The sequence below is a fragment of the Triturus cristatus genome, chromosome 3_2 (assembly GCF_964204655.1).
Source record: "Triturus cristatus chromosome 3_2, aTriCri1.1, whole genome shotgun sequence".
NCBI classification, from domain to species: Eukaryota; Metazoa; Chordata; class Amphibia; order Caudata; family Salamandridae; genus Triturus; species Triturus cristatus.
Genome location: NC_140584.1, coordinates 882,387,768 through 882,406,818, shown reverse-complemented (window position 1 = coordinate 882,406,818; position 19,051 = coordinate 882,387,768). Strand labels below are relative to the sequence as shown.

General features: G+C 45.6%; 1 protein-coding gene across 4 annotated transcripts in view; it reads left to right on the top strand.

Annotated features, from left to right (window-relative positions):
* ZSWIM7 (zinc finger SWIM-type containing 7) overlaps positions 1-19,051 on the top strand; it is a 536,971-nt gene that overhangs the window by 45,397 nt on the left and 472,523 nt on the right. For 3 of the 4 annotated variants that reach the window (XM_085649257.1, XM_085649258.1, XM_085649261.1), the window contains one exon: positions 14,895-14,990. The exons of the other annotated variant lie outside the window; for it this stretch is intronic. In XM_085649257.1, coding sequence (XP_085505383.1) covers positions 14,915-14,990 — 76 coding nt within the window. In that variant the 5' untranslated portion in view covers positions 14,895-14,914. The remainder of the gene's footprint in view (positions 1-14,894; positions 14,991-19,051) is intronic. 4 annotated transcript variants of the gene reach the window in all.

Sequence of the window (19,051 nt, the reverse complement as noted above, 5' to 3'; positions counted from 1 at the left end):
TTTGTTAATGCTATCTCGACATTCTTATTATTCACCATATGATTACATCTCCAGATGTCCTGGGCAATGACTGCTGACTCCGTCTCACGTGTTTTTCTAAAATAATGTATGGTCTGGTGTTGGGGCTATGAGCCCTGGGGTTAGTGCGAGGTAATGCTATTTTAGTGTGTTGCAGGCTGTTGATCCTAGCTTTGGATATTCTGGACTCCTGTTTCGACTGTTGGGGCTCTTTAGGGATGAGAGATTCTACCTTGGTGGATTGACTCCTGTGTGGGCTCACGGCTTGTGAGTTGTTTTGCTGGGTTTTTGAGGTAGGGCTGTTAAGAACAAATTCTTTTAAAATTGTGAAGTGTTCGTCAAATAGTTCTATATCTTTGTTGGCGGCTTGTGTAAGTATCATGCCGTTTTTGTAGCATGTTATGTTTAGTGTAGCTCTTCGTTTTCTTGAGGGTGTTAACAGCATCTTAGTGCCGTATGGAATGCTTTTCAGTTCCTGTACGTTTAGCAAATTAGTCAGGGTATTACGCCATTTTGCCATTTTAGTAGTGAAAAATATTAGTTTGTTAATAATGGCGCCTTTTTTATGTTAAAGGAGGGGTCTGAAAGTAAAAATGGCAGCGTTTCTCCCCTGTCCTTACTAAGACATGATGGTTTCAGTTTTCACCTAACCCTGCATGCCACCTACAGCGATTTTGTTAGTGAGATATTATCATACAAGTCATTTACACATTGTGGTGTTATCATTTATTTCCCAACAATTTAGCCATACATATAAAAATGTGCTTGTCAATGCTAACATGAATTGGTGATGCTGGCAGACTAATACACTGGTGATATTCAGAACTTCCACAACTGGCCTTCCACACCTGATCTTGCTTCAACACTTATGCTGAATATAAACTTTTTGGAATATGAATGAAAAATTTCCTAGCTAACGTATAGGAACGTTTCAATTCTATTAAGGACAAGGAGACGAGGATTACGCTTATCTCTCTTCATTTTATTATCATGAAATTACTCCAGCAGCCATTTTAAGTTTCTAAAAAATCATCATAAAAAACTACATCTCCCATGAACACCAGGGAGTGACATCAACATATTCCAACCAATAGCATTACAGTCCATTATATAACATCCTGTGTGGACCCTCCATATTCCTCTTTCTTCCTGCAACAGTTGTCAATCGTTATTTTTGCTGGTCCTGTTTGTTAGACTCTGTCCCTGTAATAAAGAAAGGGGAACCCATTACTTGCTACGGTAACGAAATCTCAAGAATCATAACACAACCAGTTTCCAAGGTATAACAACATCAGAAACAAAACACATTTCACATCATAATTCTTTCTGTAATAACATCAACTTGTTTCCAATAAAGGGAAAGGGGGAATTTCTTCCAAGAATTCCTAGGGTGGGCTATTCCTCGCCTCCGTGTCCTTAATAGAATTGAAACTTTCCTTTATGTTAGCTAGGACATTTTTCATTCTATGTCACGACCCGGAGGCAAGGATTAAGCTAGTTCAACGGTTATCCACTACCGCGCTTGCCAGAGAGGGAACTGGTCTGAAATAAAAGGTCTTGAGGTCGAATCATTTGACCAGTCAGCTGCATTAAGGATGTCCTCAAGGCGAACTCCTAGACAAACTGCCTCTGCAACAGGATGACAGACATAGAAGCATTGCTAATATAGCCGACAATTGTTTTCTGGACAGATACTTATTCTGAGGCCAAGATTGAAATAAGGACAGAACTTTAACATCCCATAAGGATGTGTATTTGGGTTCAGTAGGGACTGAAAGTCTAATTCCCCTTAACAAATTCCTGACCAACGGATGTTCCCCGACTGGATGACTATCCACATGCAAATGGCCTGCCGAAATTGCAGATCTGTATGTATTGATTGATTGGTAAGCGAAACTCTGGGAATCCAGACTCGCTAGGAAGTTTACCACATGGACAACATCTGCCCCCAAGGTATCAGTTTGCTGTTGATGACACCAACATAACCATTGCGACCAGGCGGAGTTGTATCGTCTATTTGCCCAGGCCTTCGCGAGCAAGGAAGAAGCTTCTGTCGATTTTCCATTGAAGTGACTAGCTTTGTTCGTCGTTATGTGGTCTATGTTTCTTTCAGCGCCGGGACACTCCATGTAGTAGCCATGCGCTATATAAATTTGAGCTAACATAACATAAGACTAAGATATCCAGCTAGAACCAGCGGGTGAGGATTGTCTTGTGGATCCCTGAGGAGATCCGGAAATTGGGGTAGAGGGATTGGAAAATCCCAAGAAAGTTCCATCATCACTGGAAACCAGACTTGAGATCTCCAAATTGATGTTATCGCCACTACATATGCATTCTGTCTGCGCACTTGTGCCGTCAACCTGGTTATCATGGCACTATCTTGCGAGTTGGAAGTCCAGCCGGGACGCAAATAGGTCTATGGAGAAAGGACCCCATCTGGTCTGGATGTGTCGAAAGACCAGTGGATTCAAGTTCCACAGGCTGACATCTCTCCAATGGTGAGAGAGCCAATCTGCTACCTGATTGGAGCTCCCCGGGAGATGCTCCGCTGATAAGGAAATTTGATTGGCTAGACAATACTCCAAAAGGGTTTGGGCTAGGTCGGATAGTGTCTTTGACCTCGTCTCCCCCCCCCCCCCAGGTGATTGATGTAGTGTACCGCTGCCACGTTGTCCATTTTGAGGAGTACAGAACATTTCAACCTCTGTTTGGTCCAGCAGCGAATCGTGAAGGACCCCGCCATCAACTACAGGCATTTGATACGTAGAGAACGTTCGACGGAGGACCGTTTTCCGCCTGTGGAGAAATCCCCACAACGAGCGCCCCAACCGGAGCCGCTGGCGTCTGACTCGATTATGATGTCGGGTTGACAGCCTAAAATCGCTCTGCGATTTCAGGCTTCCAAGTGGTTCAACCACCAACCCATCTCTTCTTTGGCCTCGGATGAGAGAAAAATCATCTGTGAATACAACAGGCCCTTCCGAAGATGTTCGATTTTCAAACGTTGCAGGGTCCTGTAGTGGAGAGGACCTCGAAAAATCGTCTGGATAGAGGACGACAAGTCCTACAATCCTTGCCAATTGTCGAAGTGACACGTGGTATTTGGACATTGTCTTCCAAAATTTGGTGCAAATTTTGGATAGTTTCCTCGTTGGTAAACTGAGAGATGCTTCAGTTGCGTTCACTACGAAGCCTAGAAATTCCATCGACTGGAATCGGTCCAGAGCTGACTTGCCCTCGTTTATTAAGAAGTCTAAAGACTCCAGCAAATCTATTGCCTTCTGCAAGTGTTTGGACAGACAAATTGAACATTGGTCGATAAAAAAGATATAGTCAAGATAGACAATGTCTCATCCCTTAGATGCTCGTCAACCGGCTTCATCAGCTTGGTGAAACACCAGGGAGCGGAGGAGAGGCCGAACAGAAGGGCGGTGAATTCAAAAACTTGGGTCTCCCAGTAAAATTGTATGTAGGAAACGTCTGTGCGGTGGAAAAATGGGAATCACCAGATAGGCGTCCTTCAGATCTTGGCAGACAATCCAATCGGAGATTTGGAGCAGGTCCCGCAGGAGGTGTATACACTCCATCTTGAAATGAGGATAGAGTAGCCAAGAGTTGAATTCCTTGAGGTTGATAACTGTGCGTTGCCTGCTGTCTCTCTTTTCCACTAGGTGAATGTTGCTGAGGAACCCGCAAGGGTGAATCACCAATTGAGTTATTGCCCCTTTCTGTATAAGGTCGCCCACATCGCAGCTCACCAGCGCTCTTTCTGCAGGAGGAAAAGCCAGAGGATTGGGTAGCCGGCGTTTGGACAGGGTCCTGTAAAACTTGATGTGGAAACCTTCCACTCTCTGTAACACCCATGCATCTGAGGATAACTTCCTCTAATTCGATTGAAAATGGGCCAACCGTCCCCCAATGGAAATCCCAATAGAATCCTGAACTCTCACCTTGAGTATTGTTGAAGTTGCCTCTTTGGCTGCCTCTGCCTCCCCGACAACGGGGATAGGATTTTGTTTAATAGAAGTTTCCAAACTTCCCGGGATCCTGCCACTGGCCACGTCTGGATTCGCCACCTTTGGAGGCTGAATGGACTGGAAGGCCGGACGAGCGCCCCCTACCACGTCTGGCTGAGACAAAAACACGGGGGTTGAAGATTCTTTTAATTGAGGTTTGCGCCTTGTCTAAGGAGTTGAAAGTATTGAGAAACTTGCCTAGTTCTTTTATAAATGGGTCCCCGAACAAATTCCCTTGGGTTATCGTCCCCGCCTCCGATGTGGAGAGCTCCCCCAGTTTGGGGTCAATCTTAATAGGGAGTAACCTGCGCCTCTCTGTTAAATTGCGCAGTTTGCAGTGCCCAAACATATTATCGCCACCTTGGGCCCACTTGAACAGTATTTCTGGGTATATGAGAGAGCCAGAGGCTTTGGCATCCTCCGCCATATCCATTATTTTAGCCAGGGGGCTGGCGACATCCAGAAGATTATCCTGGGAGGAGCGCCAGGAGCGATCAATCCCTTTTTTGGGATCGCGTACAAATTTTGTGAGAAAGGTGGCAATCTTGGGATCTATTTCTGGTGTTGTGGCCACTTTCCCTTCCCGGGCAGGCTGTGGACATTCTGCTTTGAGGCAGCCCCTCACATCTTTATCTAACAGCTTCTTTAGCCGACTGGCCATATAGGCCGCCACCTTGGGAGTCGGACACCATTCTGGTGATCTAGGTTGCAGGAGGTCGTCTAGGTTTAGTAGATCTTTGTGGGTGGGTACATTGGTGTCCGCAGGGAGGTCTGACACTGCCAAAAGCTAGGCATCGGGCGCCATGGTCTAGAACCATCTCCCTCCCCGTCAGAATTGTTGGGTGAATCATCTTCGTCTCCTAAGTCCGTCTGTGGTGGAGAAACCGGGGTCACCCCTGAGGGGCCTGGTGTCTGGGTGTCTAGAATGGGTTGCGCATCTAGAATGGCCTTTTTAAGGCATGCAAAAGCGTCTAAATCAACCCCAGGGTCGTCTGTGCATTTGCGCTTTTCCATATTCTGGGGAGGGTTGCATGGTGGGTTAGCCACCCGTTCAGGAGGTTGGGGGGCTAGGGGCCCGTGAGGATCTTCCCTCGTTTTGAGGGGTTGCTGACACTGCGCCTGGAGTGCCGCCAATTTCTTCTCCAGGGGAGCCACCACCTACGTCACCGTGCTTCGGATGGATGCGTCCATGACCTCGCAAAACTGGTCATCAATAGGGAGGTAAGTAACCTCTTCCTCTTCTGTATAATCCCAGCTTCCTCATATTCCATGAGGGTACTTCTTACTAAGGGAAAGCTCCCATTTAATTGGGGGGTCTAGAGTCTTAAAGACCACTTTGTGTAGGCATCACAAAAATTGTAGGGACTGCCCCCTTCTTTTCCTATGGAGTAAAGTGCCTGGGGTGTCCCTTTCACAGGAAAATTATGTCTTACCCCGCAGGGTGTTATTCCCTTCAAGCACCGGCTCGTTATGGTATGAGAACAACACGCGAGTAAAGCCAACTAACTTTGTCAATTGCAGCTCGCGTGTGGCACCGCTCAATAAACAGACTACAACACGTGAGTGCAAGCAACAATTCCTCCTCTCGCGTGTGTCACTTTCAGCCATGAGATGCATGCACACACCTTTCAAACCCCCTGCGATATCAGTTGCAGCCGGAACACCAGGTCAGCCTCAAAGACACAAGCTGGCGTGGTCCGGTCGCCTGGGGGAAATGAGAGTATCACGCCGAGAACAAGTGTTAATGGGGGCCCCCTGCCGGTCAGAAGACTGCACCGCGTACGAGCCTCAAAGCAAACCAGTTGCGTAGGAGCAAGGACTCCCACGGCTGACAGTCATCCATCACAATACAATGACACCACAATAATAGGAGCGGCCACGGAGCACGAAGCCCCGCAGCGCTCTCGTTACTAAATAAACACAGGAGGAATAATTCACTTATCTGATTGCTGCTTGAGCAGCGAAGAAAGAGAAATATGGAGGGTACACAGGATGTTATATTATGGACTGTAATGCTGTTAGTTGGAATATGTTGATATCACTCCCTGGTGTTGTAACGTTGCTAGCTTAGCCCGAATAACTGCTACCGAAGCCAGGAGTGTGTAACACAGTAATTATGCTTTATTAGCTCACAGCGAGAGAGCGCCAGGCAAGACGCGACCTCGCGGTCTTATTCCCGACTCGCGCATGCGCAATCCCCGCATTGACACTGTCCTCGCGCGCTACATAACCACGTAGCGCGCGAGGACTAGAGCGCAACACTACATATCTCCCTCCTTTTTATTACACAAAGAATATGTAGTCCATACAGTCCCTCTGGTTGCTTAGCTTCCCTCTAGTTCAAAGTCTCGGAAGTGGTTTGGTCTTACCACCACTCTGCCTGCTCTAGTGCGCCTTACCGGAGTGGAGGAAGCTTCTGGGGTACCGTCCTCTGCGGGGCTCCCCACCTTGTCTCTCGGTGTACCCAGTTCTTCTCTCCTCGGGGTCACACTCTCCTCTCCACGCTGTTCCTCCATCTCAGGTGTCACTTGATCTCCATGCTCCTCGCAGCTCCCTTCTGCCCTCATGTCCCTTTCTTCGGCTGGGTTACTTCCTTCATTTTCTCTTGGCTTTAGGTCTTGTTGTGTCTTTTCATTCTCTTCTGGGGGCCATCTTCGGATCTTGTTACATTTGGACATGCGGTCTTGGGACCACACGTTCCCATCACTGAGCAATGCTGCCCTATCGTACACATCTTTCACTTGTAGAGGTGGGCTGTATTTGCTGTCTCCTTTCCTTTTCCGTATAGCTAATCTGACTCTCACCCATTCCCCTCTCTCCAGGGTTGTTCCCTTCACCTTTCTCCTCTGATTGTAGTACTCCGTATATATTCTCTGGGCCTTCTCTAGGTTGTGCTGTACCACCGCAGGAGACCATCTGCTAGTGATCGTCTTCTCTCTCCATGTTACGTTGTCTTTGGTGAAGGGATGTCTTCCTCTTAAGATTTGGAAAGGGCTATACCCGTGCCGGTGGGGGTGATACGGTATGCCCATATCATGTTCTGTATCTCTTTCTCCCAATCTTTGCCCATCATGATGGCTGCTTGGATGGACCCCATTATGACTCTATTGAATCGTTCCACCTGTCCATTACTCGATGGATGATACACGGAGGTGTGTTGTATTTTGATTCCGTTCCTCTCTGCATACTTGTACCACTTTTCAGATGTGAATTGAGGTCCATTGTCACTCAGGATGGTTCTCGGGATACCTTCCCTGAGGAAGACTGAAGTTAGAAACTTAATCACTGTCTCCGCATCCATTACTTCTTGGACGTGTATCTCCGGCCATTTCGAGTACTGGTCGACCAGAACGCATAGATATTTGGGTGTTCCTTGGGTGTCCAGCACGGGTCCCAGAATGTCCACTGCCACTTCTTCCCACGGGCCACTCGGTAGTGTGAATTTCCCCAATGCCGGTCGTAAGGGATTCAGTGTTTTGTCCGCTCTTTGGCATTGATCGCATTCTCTTACGTGTCTCTTCACCTGGACGTCCATTCCTGGCCACCAGTACATGTGCTTCGCTCTCATCTTGGTTTTCACTATTCCTAGATGTCCTTCGTGCAATAGTGCGACTAGCCGAGAAACTAACGCTGCCGGGGGAACAACTTTATCACCTCTGTACAGGAATATCCCTTTGTCCCCCACGGACAGCTCCTCTCTGACTTCATAGAATTTCCTGAGCGCCTCCCGCAACCGTCTTTTCTCGGGCCATCCATGTATTATGTTCTCTTTGACCTCACTAATCTCCCTATCTTCTTCGTACTCTTGGGTCCACTCTTTATTACTTATCACTCTTTCTGGCTCTTCCATCACCGCCACCATTTCTTCCTCTTCTGTTGCTGGGTTGGGAGCTTCTTCCATAGCTGCTGCTCTACTGAGGTAATCTGCTACTTTGTTTTGTGTCCCCGGTATGTACTCTACATCATACCTGTACTCTAGTAATTTTAGAGTCATCTTGGCGATGCGTGGCGTGGCACTGGCATGCCCACTCGAGGTGAGCACTTTGACTAATGGCTTGTGATCAGTTTTGAGTTTGAACCTCGTGCCCCATAGGAATTGGCGGAACTTCCCCATGGCCCACACCACCGCTAGCATCTCCTTCTCGATTACGCTATATTTCTGTTCCGTGGGTGATAACGATCTTGATGCGAAACTGAGGGTCTCCGTCGTTCCTTCTCTCCTCTCCTGCATGAGGACTGCTCCCAATCCTTTCTCACTGGCATCCGTCGTCAATACCGACAGTCCAAGCGGGTCATATCCCTGCAGTGGCACGGCTTGGCTAATGTCACTCTTCAAGGCCTCAAATTCTTTTTGTGTTTCTTCTGTCCACTTGAATGCAGTTTTGTCCCTTGTCAATTGTCGTAGGTGGTGTGTCTTGGTGGCAAAGTGTTGCACAAATTTGCTATAATATTCTGCCATCCCTAGAAAGGATCTCACCTCTTCTTTGTTGGATGGAGCCATAGCATTGCAAATCGCTTTCACATTTGCGCGTTTAGGCGTGATGCCCTGTCCTCCTATTTCATGTCCCAAGTAGGTGACAGATGTCATTCCTAGTCTGCACTTTTCCCATTCAGCGGTCAGGCCGTTGTTTTCTAGCACACGGAGTACCTTATCTAACTTCTTATCATGGTCTTTCCTGTCTGTCCCCATCACCAGTATGTCATCTTGGATGTACTGAATACCCTCGATGTCCTAGAATAGACGCATCAATTTCTGGAACACCGCCGCTGCTGAGGCGAGACCAAAAGGCATTCTGCGGAATTGGTAGCATCCGAAGGGTGTTATAAAGGATGTCAGTTTCCGGCTTGTTGGATGTAGATCTATCTGGTAATAGGCAGAAGTAAGGTCAATAGTGGAGAACCACTTTACCCCCTTCGTCTTGGACAACATTTCTTCAATGCGCGGCAAGGGGAATTTTTCCACTATTAGGCATTTGTTCAGTTCTCGAAGGTCTACACATAGGCGGACTTTGCCATTGGGTTTCATTGCCACTACCAAGGGTGCTAGCCATTCAGAGCTGTCTATAGGCTCTATTATTCCGTTTTCCTCTAATCTGCGAAGTTCCAGTTGTACTGCTTCTTTTATGGCTAGAGGCACGTTGCAGACTTTGTGGGATAACGGCCTGGAGTTCTCTTTGAGTACAATCTTGTGTGTGAATTTCTCCAGCTTTCCAACTTTCCTGCCAAATACCTTCGGGAATTTGCTTTTCATCTCTTCCAGTTCCGGCCAGCTCCCGGGCGCTGTCATAAGCACTTGCGTGTCCCCTCCTGGGTCTAACTTGATCCCTAGGTCACCTTGATCCATCCACCCTAGGACGGATGGGCCCTTCTCTGCTACGTATAATTTGCACTCCACGCTTCTTCCTCTAAATTCAAAGTTCAACTTCCTGTATCCCACCATGGGAATGGGTTCGCCTGTGTACGATACTGGTCGTATATCCGGTGGTTCTAACCTTGATCCCAAACTGGGCTCGAATTCTTCCTTCCACACTGCTCTTTGGACGATGGTGTATGGGGATCCCGAGTCTACTACTATCTTGATTCTCACTCCTCCTATCACCATGTCACATTGCGGTTTGCGGGAGCGCTTGCCCTCAATGCCTAGCACTTGTTCCTCCACGCATAGTACACCATCTTCCTCATCTTGTTCTTCTTCTTCCTCCTGTTGATCCTGCATAACGTACTTCACAATTGGTCTCTTCGTTTTCCGGCGACAAACCTTTTCGTAGTGACCCATTATGCCGCGGAACATACATTTAGCTCGGAACGCTGGGCTACGTTTGTCCTGGGCTGCATGCGCTTGACTTCCGCACCTGTAGCTTCCATGTTTGTCCCGGTTTCCCTTTCCATTTATTTTGTCCTTTCCCTTCAGGCGGCATGGATTTGCTCCTTCCCTGTGGTTCAGCGTCGTCCACCTTGTTCACCATGGTCTTCTGGAGGGTCTCCCTTTTTGCTGCGTCAGCACACCTTTTTAACAATTCCGCCTTTTTTACCATGGCAATTACTTCTTTAAGCGATGCCTCACTGTTCGCCCACAACTTGTCTTGCACTGTTTTGTTGGTGGTGTGCATGACTATTTGATCTTTTATGAATTCGTCATGCAGAACCCCATACTTGCATGTCACCGCCAACTTTCTCAACGCTGCCACATAATCATCTATGGATTCACCGGTTTCTTGTTAACTCTGCTGGAAATTGTACCAGTCAATGGAAACACACACCACAGGGCGGTAGTGGTTGTCGAGATCTTCTATGGCGTGCCTGAATACGTCGTCGGCGGCGTTCTGTCTGGATGTGGGTACCAGGTTCTGAAAGACCCTTAAGCCTTCCGGGCCTAAGTTGTGCAGGAGAATCCTTTTCTTCCTCGCGCTGGTGAAGGCCTCTCCGTTTTCGTCTTCTAGGGCTGCAATGTAGTTCTTGAAGTACTCTCTCCAATCCTCCCACTTCATTTGGGGTTCTCCAGGTCTCGGCAGAAATGGGATTGGCGTCGTTAGTGAAGATGCCTGCGTGCTCATCGTGGCGCGTCTTTCTGGTTCCACCCCCGGGCCTCTTGGACTGCCTGGCGCGTCCGCTCTTTCACTTTGCGCTTGATCCTGTCGGGCTTCTCCTGCTCCCCTGTCTCTGCGTGCTGCTGCTTCCACCAGGGTCCCTTTGGAGTGGAGTTATTCTCCGTCCTTCTCTTGCTTCCTGCCCCAACTTCTGGTACCTCACCTTGTGGTTGGCTTCTGTCCCTTCTTGCTGCTTCTTCCGCGCTCTCCCGCCGTGTAGTGCACCTTGGTGGTAGTCTTCCCTCCTGTGGTCCCCGGTGGTGGCTTCCAGGCTGGCCTGTGCTTTCAGGTTTGGTGGCTAAGTTCTATCAATCTTCCTCACCACATATTTCTCCAAAATCCCATCACTCGTCGCCACTGTAACGTTGCTAGCGTAGCCCGAATAACTGCTACCGAAGCCAGGAGTGTGTAACACAGTAATTATGCTTTATTAGCTCACAGCAAGAGAGCGCCGGGCAAGACGTGACCTCGCGGTCTTATTCCCGACTCGCGCATGCGCAATCCCCGCATTGACGCTGTCCTCGCGCGCTACGTAACCACGTAGCGCGCGAGGACTAGAGCGCAACACTACAGGTGTTCATGGGAGATGTCGTTTTTTCTGAGGATTTTTTATAAACTTAAAATGGCTGCTGGAGTAATTTCATGATAATAAAGTGAAGCGAGATGGTCCTAATCCTCGCCTCCGGGTCCTAACATAGAATTCACCATTTCAGTGTCTTTTCAATGTATCCTATGGCCATCCCTTTATGGGATTTCATTCTCCTGGTCATGAAGGTTTTACCTCTTTTAATACCAATATCTTTGTCCAGTCCTAGGGAAAAGACGTCAGTTAACAAACTGAATGTCTTCATGATGAAAGTTTGGTTTCCTAATGTCCTTCTTGATGCTTGCAAGTTAATTAATCTGAACCTGAACTTTACAAACTCTCTGGGTAGTCTAGTACACACAGAATTTGGGTACATTGCACATTATGACTTACACTGTTAAATGATTCGACCATGAACTGGATTAGGCATGGCTTGAAGGCAACCAACCACAGGAGAAAAATAAATAAAATGGAAAAGTCAGATTAGGCAGTGTTAAATATTGGTGACCGTGGCTACGAGACAATTATTCTTTCTCCACCACCAAGGTCCTCACTGTTTCTAAACTCTTGTTGGAGGTGGTTGAAAAGCTTTTAATTTTTCTTTAACCTGTTTGGTGCGTGCGTCGGCCAACGGCCGTCATGAGCACTATCTGGCTAGTGCTGCGCGCGTTCGTTGGCCGACTCGGCCCCACCCACTCAATAAAACTCCCGCGGCGGGATTTGCGCCGAGGTTAACGGGTTAATGCTGCCACTTTAAATATTTGTTTACCTGCGACACTACACGGGTGGGGTTTATGTATAATTCTTTTTAAAGCATCTAGAATACTATTGCAAATCCATGTAGGCTTCAGAATGTGAGGAGCACAGGTTGTTTCCTCTACTACCCCTTCCGGGCAGCTCTTTCTATACCAATTCAAAGTGCTGTCAGTGGAGGCAGGTTAATCATGATTAGAAGTCTGATGTCAGCTTAGTTCGTATGTAGGTAGGCGTGGATATGTGTGGTATTTGTGGTTGAAAGGCTGCATAGGCCTTTACATTAATTTGCTTTCCCATGCAGTTTTTCAAAGGTCCGACTTGAAGCTTATCCTGGATGGTATCTGTTGTTGAAGGACGTACAACATGCTCTTGAAGGGCTAACTTCCAATTCTGTCTAATCTGTTTAAGCAGCAATGCAGAGATTATGTATTTGGGATGTTGGTTGCCTATATCCTTGCCAGACTGAGCTGTGGACATGGACTATCATGAACAGAGCAATTTCTGATGTCTGCTCAAGGAAGTTGACGTGGCAGCCTGTGAAAGGTGTACTGTTACCATAGTTATATTAGATCTGCCATTTGTGTTCAACTCTATCGACCACCACATTTTAGTTAACTATTCAGTGAAGGTAGGCATCTGGGTTACTGCACTAAATGTGATGCAGCCCTTCCTGAAGGACAGTGAACTGCTTTTCGCCAGTGAATTGCTTTTCATCCATTTCTTTCTTGGTCACATCCCTGGGATTACTCCATTTCTCAACATGCATATCTTGCCCACTGGCTATTCTCAACGCATTTTTATTGATTCAAGTTTAACTTGTGTGCTGTCAACACCCAGCCATTCTTTATTTAAACCAGCATCTCTAATTAACAGTCTGTGCCCTGTTTTAGATTTTGAAATAGGAGTATTTTACTCCATACTTTTTAACAGCCAGCGTGAAACAATTTCTCCAACAGAAAAAAGTAATGGTAATTCCCTTTTGGAGTATTTTTAAGCTGCATGCATTGAAAATATATTTTAACTTTAACCAGTGGTGTTTGGTTTATGCATATCAGGAGTTATTACCCTTACTTCATTATCTTTTATTCTGGGCCCCATTCAGGGATTGTTTCTTCTGGTATCCTCTCCTAGTGAGCCTTCTACTCTGGTTGAATATGACAATAAGGAACCTTGGGTCTGGAAAAATGAACTCAATAAGAACTTGTAAATAGACTAAATCCTACACTGTGAGTGACAACCCAGTACAGTTAAATGTAGACAAAGGCTGTAGTTCCATTCTCACCTTGTTCAGAAGGAGTTATGGGAAATAAAGATACTGACAAGAAAGTGGTTAAGCTGAAAGAGCCTCTCTCCAGTGTGTCCAATCCCCCTGACCAGCTTCCGGTAAAAAGATACGTTATACTTCAATTCGGAGCAATACCAAGGAGTGTCTTCAGCTGCGGGGGAGGGAGAAGTAATCATGCCTTTTGGGAATTTTACACTACCAGATGTGGATGTAGATGGGATAAATAAACAGCAACACACTTCAGCAATATTTGTAACTCCTCCTTGTATCACCTCAAGATCCATGCAAAACTTTTTTTGTAGTACCCTTAGTGATAAGTTATCCATGGTCACAGCAAACTCTTCTCCTCCAGACTTGAAGTTCCCTGTAAGATCTTCATGTGATTTGCCAGGGTCTTATCTGAGGCTTGGAGAGGATCCTGCCTTCTTTTCTAGCATTTCTGGATAAACTAGTAGCTAATTTGGATCATGTACAGGGCTCTCTCTTGGCAATTCTCAAATCAGTAGTTGTGAAAAAAGGAGAGGAGTCTACGAAAAACATGGCTGCATGCGGAATTAGGGATTTAGATACCCCTCAAGATTCTAGAGGGAGTTGCTTAATTCAAAACACGCAGGCCGTGCCTACATTTCGAGATCTGGGCTTTCAAACGGGAAAACCTCACTGTAGGAAATTTGAGAAGGGGTGTGTGACGGTTGTTGTCATGGACTTGTACTTATTTCTAGTGTGGCAGAGGAAGAAGTTCTAGTGTAGGGTTCTGTGTATCCGTTACCTAATTGTTTTGCGTTGGGAATATTTGCTTGATTGTATGGAACAGGGATCCAGTTTCAGAACTGCCTGAGGACATGAAGTAGTTTAATGAACAATAAGTAGTTGCAAACCCAATGTGCTGATCGCTAGGGGTGCCAGAGTGCTCTAAAACTAGGCAAGTGTAAATGGCAATGTTGATAAATTGCATTATTTATGAAATGTAAATGAAATACAGCATATGCTAGCAGCTGAACGTTTTTAGCTGTTTTTAACTGCAAATGTTATTTTCTGATAGGTAAATCATCATATATAGCATCAACAAATTAGACCAATTATGTAAATAACCTGTTTTAAGAAAGTAAAGTACACAAAGTCAAGAATGGCCCTAGATAGGACGCAAAACAAACTGCACACCCTAGAAAATAAGGGGATACAGCAAAAAGGAACATACAACAACATATTACAATATTGCTTGGTGAAAAATGTATTAATCTTGATGTAAGTCATTCTACGCACTCAAATTGCATCCACAAACAGTCTATTAATATTTCAGAACTTTCTCATAACAAAGCTAATACGCTGTTTCTCCAATTTAGTCTACTCTTTGCTCTCAAGATGGTTTCCATTCTTGTAAGCAAAAAGTATTAGCTGTTACCTGCTGTCTAGAAAGCTATCTTTCTTTCCTGTAATAATCAAGCTATGCCAGTGGGAAAGAACTACCACACCATCATCCAAAGTTATTAAATTAGGTTGATTTGCTGGTTGAAGATGTGTCGGTTTTGAAAACCGATGTAAGCAGAAATGATATTTAGAGTCTAAAGATGCTTGGCCTATTTCTGCCACTTTCTACATTAGTATTATTTACCCTCTGACTTTGAGTGTACTTTTCCTTTAAGGGCTGTGAAGATTTTATAAAATGGAAACTCTCTTGCCTGCTGTGGCAGAAGAGCTCCTAAAAGAGGTGAAGAAGGCTTTCCTGGAGAGTTCACACAGTAAGTGAAGGAATTTAAATCTTTTATTTTTTTAAACTTGTTAGAAATGAGTTCTCTACTTGTTATAAACATGCTATGCCAGGCAAACATCAAGAGCTAACTCCTAAAGGGAGATACACTGTATCATGAGCTATTGGGAAACAATCAATATGAGAAGAGCAAAAATCCCAACTTGGGTGGAATGTTTAAATTCATTTGTAGGTCTGAAAACGCAGCCAGTAAGTTAAGCAACCAGGCCGGAAAGTATCCTCCGGTGACTTGAGGTCCTACTGGCCTGTGTACCTGGTGCCAACACCAATTTCTTAAGAGACCATACTCTCTCTGATCAAAGCAGGAATTTCCACCCTTCCAGTAGCAGCTCCTGGAGGCAGTGCTGCGGATCGGTGGGGTGGGGCGGAGGAGGGGCAGAGTGGGGGATAGTAAACTACCCCATACTGCCGAGCGGAGGTAAGTGCATCAATAAATAAATAAAACAAATTATATTGCGCACGCTGCATCGCCATTTGGTGTTGCGCAATGTAATTTGTTATTTTGTTTTAAGTACTTACCTCCGTTCGGTCGTATGCCGTAGTTTACTACACCTCACTCTGCCCCTCCCCCGCCCCGCAGCACTCCCTCCAGGAGTCCGCTACTGGATTTATCAGGGCCAGAACCAAGTCTTTAAGGAAGTCGACACTAGATACTTTTTCATACAAAGCTGAAATCGGAGGTTATTATATACTTACCAGTGGCGGCTCGCCGAGGGAGTGCTGGGGGAGGGGCAGGGTTGGGGGGTGGTGGAGTCCGACATACGACGGACAGGAGTAAGGTAAGTAATTAAATAAATAAAACTATTTAGCTTGCGCGCTGCATCGCCTAGGTGGCGTATTATGGCTCAAGGCAAGAACCCCGTGTTACATAAATCCCAGGTATCCACATAACTGTGTGCCTAGCAACCCAACCTGAGTGTGTGAAATTGGAATTCATAAAATTGCGTGTTACATTAACGTGGATGGGTTGCAAATAAATTAAATGCATTGTATTTTACATAATGACGTTTTAAAATGACATAACAAGGCCTTAAATCTATTTGCATATACTGTACTGTGCACATTTTAAATTTGCTGTCCCGTTTCTGTCTACAACCGCTGGTTAAAAAAAATATATCCGTCAGCATTTTCTAAAATCACTCGTAATTTATGGTTCCGTTCTGTCCTGTGGAAATGTTTATTTTGGCTTTAACAATTTACGAGCTCACTGCCTGCCGCTGGAGGAACGCGTGTATGTTTCAATGCTCAATGCTCAAGGCTTGAGGTCTTTTCTTTGCTAGCAGAGTTCACGTTTTCAAGCCGCTGTTATTTAGTATTGCGACCTCGTTTCCTCTTGTATGCAAGTTAAATGTCAACTTGTTTCTTAATTTTGGGAGGGTCTCTAGAGTGAGCTTGTTTTACATAATGCAACTTCTAAATAATGATTAGTTTATATGAATGTATGTTTATTGGTACAACCCATGGTGCTACTTCACCTCATCCTTAGGGCCTGGTTCTTTGCTGCTGAAATGAGATAACAACAGTCCTTTACTTTGAGACAGACTTCATGTCAGACTGTTGTTAGACTTTAAACTTAGAATGTTTTTCATGATTCTCTCCTGCATTGAAAATGAGCAGTCCGAATGACAAGTACTCTATGATTTATTGTTTCCCTTGTGCAAGACCATATTTGGTTCTGGCTATTAACCAGAAAATGGACTTGGCTTCTATTGCCTATGCTGATTTTTTAATTTTTTTATTTTTATGGAATCGACTAACCACGTGCCTGCTAGCCTTCGGTAATGACCTTGTTCCATGTTTTCTGGGTTTGTTTTCTTGTAATGTGGGTCTATGGCTCTCTTCCTTTGGGACTTGCACACAGCCCCGATCCATCTTATTGCCTCATGTTATGGTATAAAGCGCTGACGGCTCTCTTACTCGTTTTTGTCACCACCCCAGTACCTTAACTAACATCTCACCCCTCACATCATGCAGTCTTTCCAGAAGAAAGACCCCACACCTCACCTCACCACCAAGATACCCTTCCAGGTGATAGTGCGCTCTACAAATCTGCATAACAGATGTGTGGGGGCATGAGGCTAAATCACAAACAAGTGTAAGTAGTAAGCTACAATTGCTTTTAGACATGTGTGAATATTGTTTGCCTGGATGCATTCTGGCCAAGTAGGTCCTACTAATTTTACACATTGCATTTCTGTAGCCTAATACAATGTGTCTGTTTTTTTAAATTGTATCTTGTCATGTTGTCCCACTGATGATGATTCTTATTTCAAGTACATTTACCTTCCAACAAAGCACAACCATACAATTTCAAATGGAAGATTTAAGCAACTTAGGCCTTCTCCAACACTTGAGCAGGGGCAGTTAGCCTGCTCACCAATGACACCTTTACTCACACACATTTTTAACGTATGCAGTTCTCCCAACCCTTAAAGAGTGCTGCTACCAAGAACATAAAAAGTGGCATGGCGGGTGGACTGAACCAACATAGTAGGTTGCAAATCCCACTTTATTTAAAACACAAACCCCAGCTTAGTACAATTAAGCTCCATCTTTTAAATGACACCGTGAAAGAGATAATCTTGGAGTGAGGACAAGTGAAAGTATAGGAAGTGATGGGCACCGCACAGAAAGACTTAAACACCATTGACCTAGAGTGTGAAACCTTTACTAAGGGAAGATCTGGGACTGGTGCAAAATCTGTGCTAGCACAGAACAGCTAGATAAGCCACACACCCAGCCTGTCACAAAAATGGCATGCAAGGGAATTCCTTCCTTCTGTGTGACCATCTGATAAGAAATAAATAAACCAAATAAGTTTCTGGATGTCCATGCAAGATGACGACCAAAGCCAAATCCCTCTACATCACACCACAAACCATGCCAGTGAAAACATCAGATCTTAGTTAAGTAAAGACCAATGAAGAACATGACTCCGGGATATGCACAGAGAGTCAGTCTGGGTGAAAAGCCAAGTATTTATGCCCCTACAGGAGGTGGCAGTGACTAAGGTTTTTACATTCATTTTCAGGGCTTGTGCAGGTGCCCATTTCCTGGACCTGACTTTTCATCATTGTGTGAGGATGGTGATGAATAAGAGGGCTGAAGTGATAGACAACTTGTTGGGATGGAAGTCTCCTGCATGTCTATGGAGAGCGTGCTTCCCCTGCCTTATGCTAATCTCCAGGCAAGTCACTTAAAAGTTACTGTATGTTTTCTAGAGCCCTACTTCAGTGAGTATGACAATCATGTATGTCCACTGAGGACCTCCCTGTTTACATGGATTGAGACCCTGGAGCTTAGCTCTGAGGTCGAGAAAGGGGCATGCATAGTGCACTTCTATTTCACAAAGAGTGTCTACTGCCCTCCCTTCCCAGACTGACAATGGTGGCAGCAATACATCTATAGTCGGGTATCCCTGTATTCTAAGAAAGGTGGGTTACTAGCCACCCTCCTAATTAAGACGGTGCAGTCTTCCATGCCTTTGGTCCTGTTGCCATTGTCTACCTGGGACGTGTGTTTGAGATCCAGTGGGTGTACTGGGGAAAGATGGTGAGTTGAGGCATTGTGTGTAATGTGAGCTGTTCTGCTGGACATTCCAGCTCCCAATTGCCCCTCCTTATTCCTTGGAGAAGCCTGATGGGCTAGGGGTAGTACCTCACTCTTATCTGTGTTTAGCTGCACTAACTCTGCTAGGAGGGACCCTCCCCCCACCTTTCTTTTGGGTTGGTCAGGACCTCTTGGTCTGGCATTAATTAAAAATTCCTCTCTTGAGATTAGCCCGGGCTGGTACAGTGGAAGCCAGTAAGGACCTTATTATGACTATGGCAGTCAACCGCCTAATTACAACTTGGGCGGGCGGAACTGCATTGCCAGAGATCCCTGGCAGCGTTGCGCGTTCTTGAGGCCTCAATATGCTTGGCGAGGCTGCTGCGGTATAACTGAAGCAATGTGCTGTAAAGACAGGAATTACAAATCTGCTACTGGTTAACTACAGTCAAAATGTGATCTCTTAGTATCTGTCACTAGTGC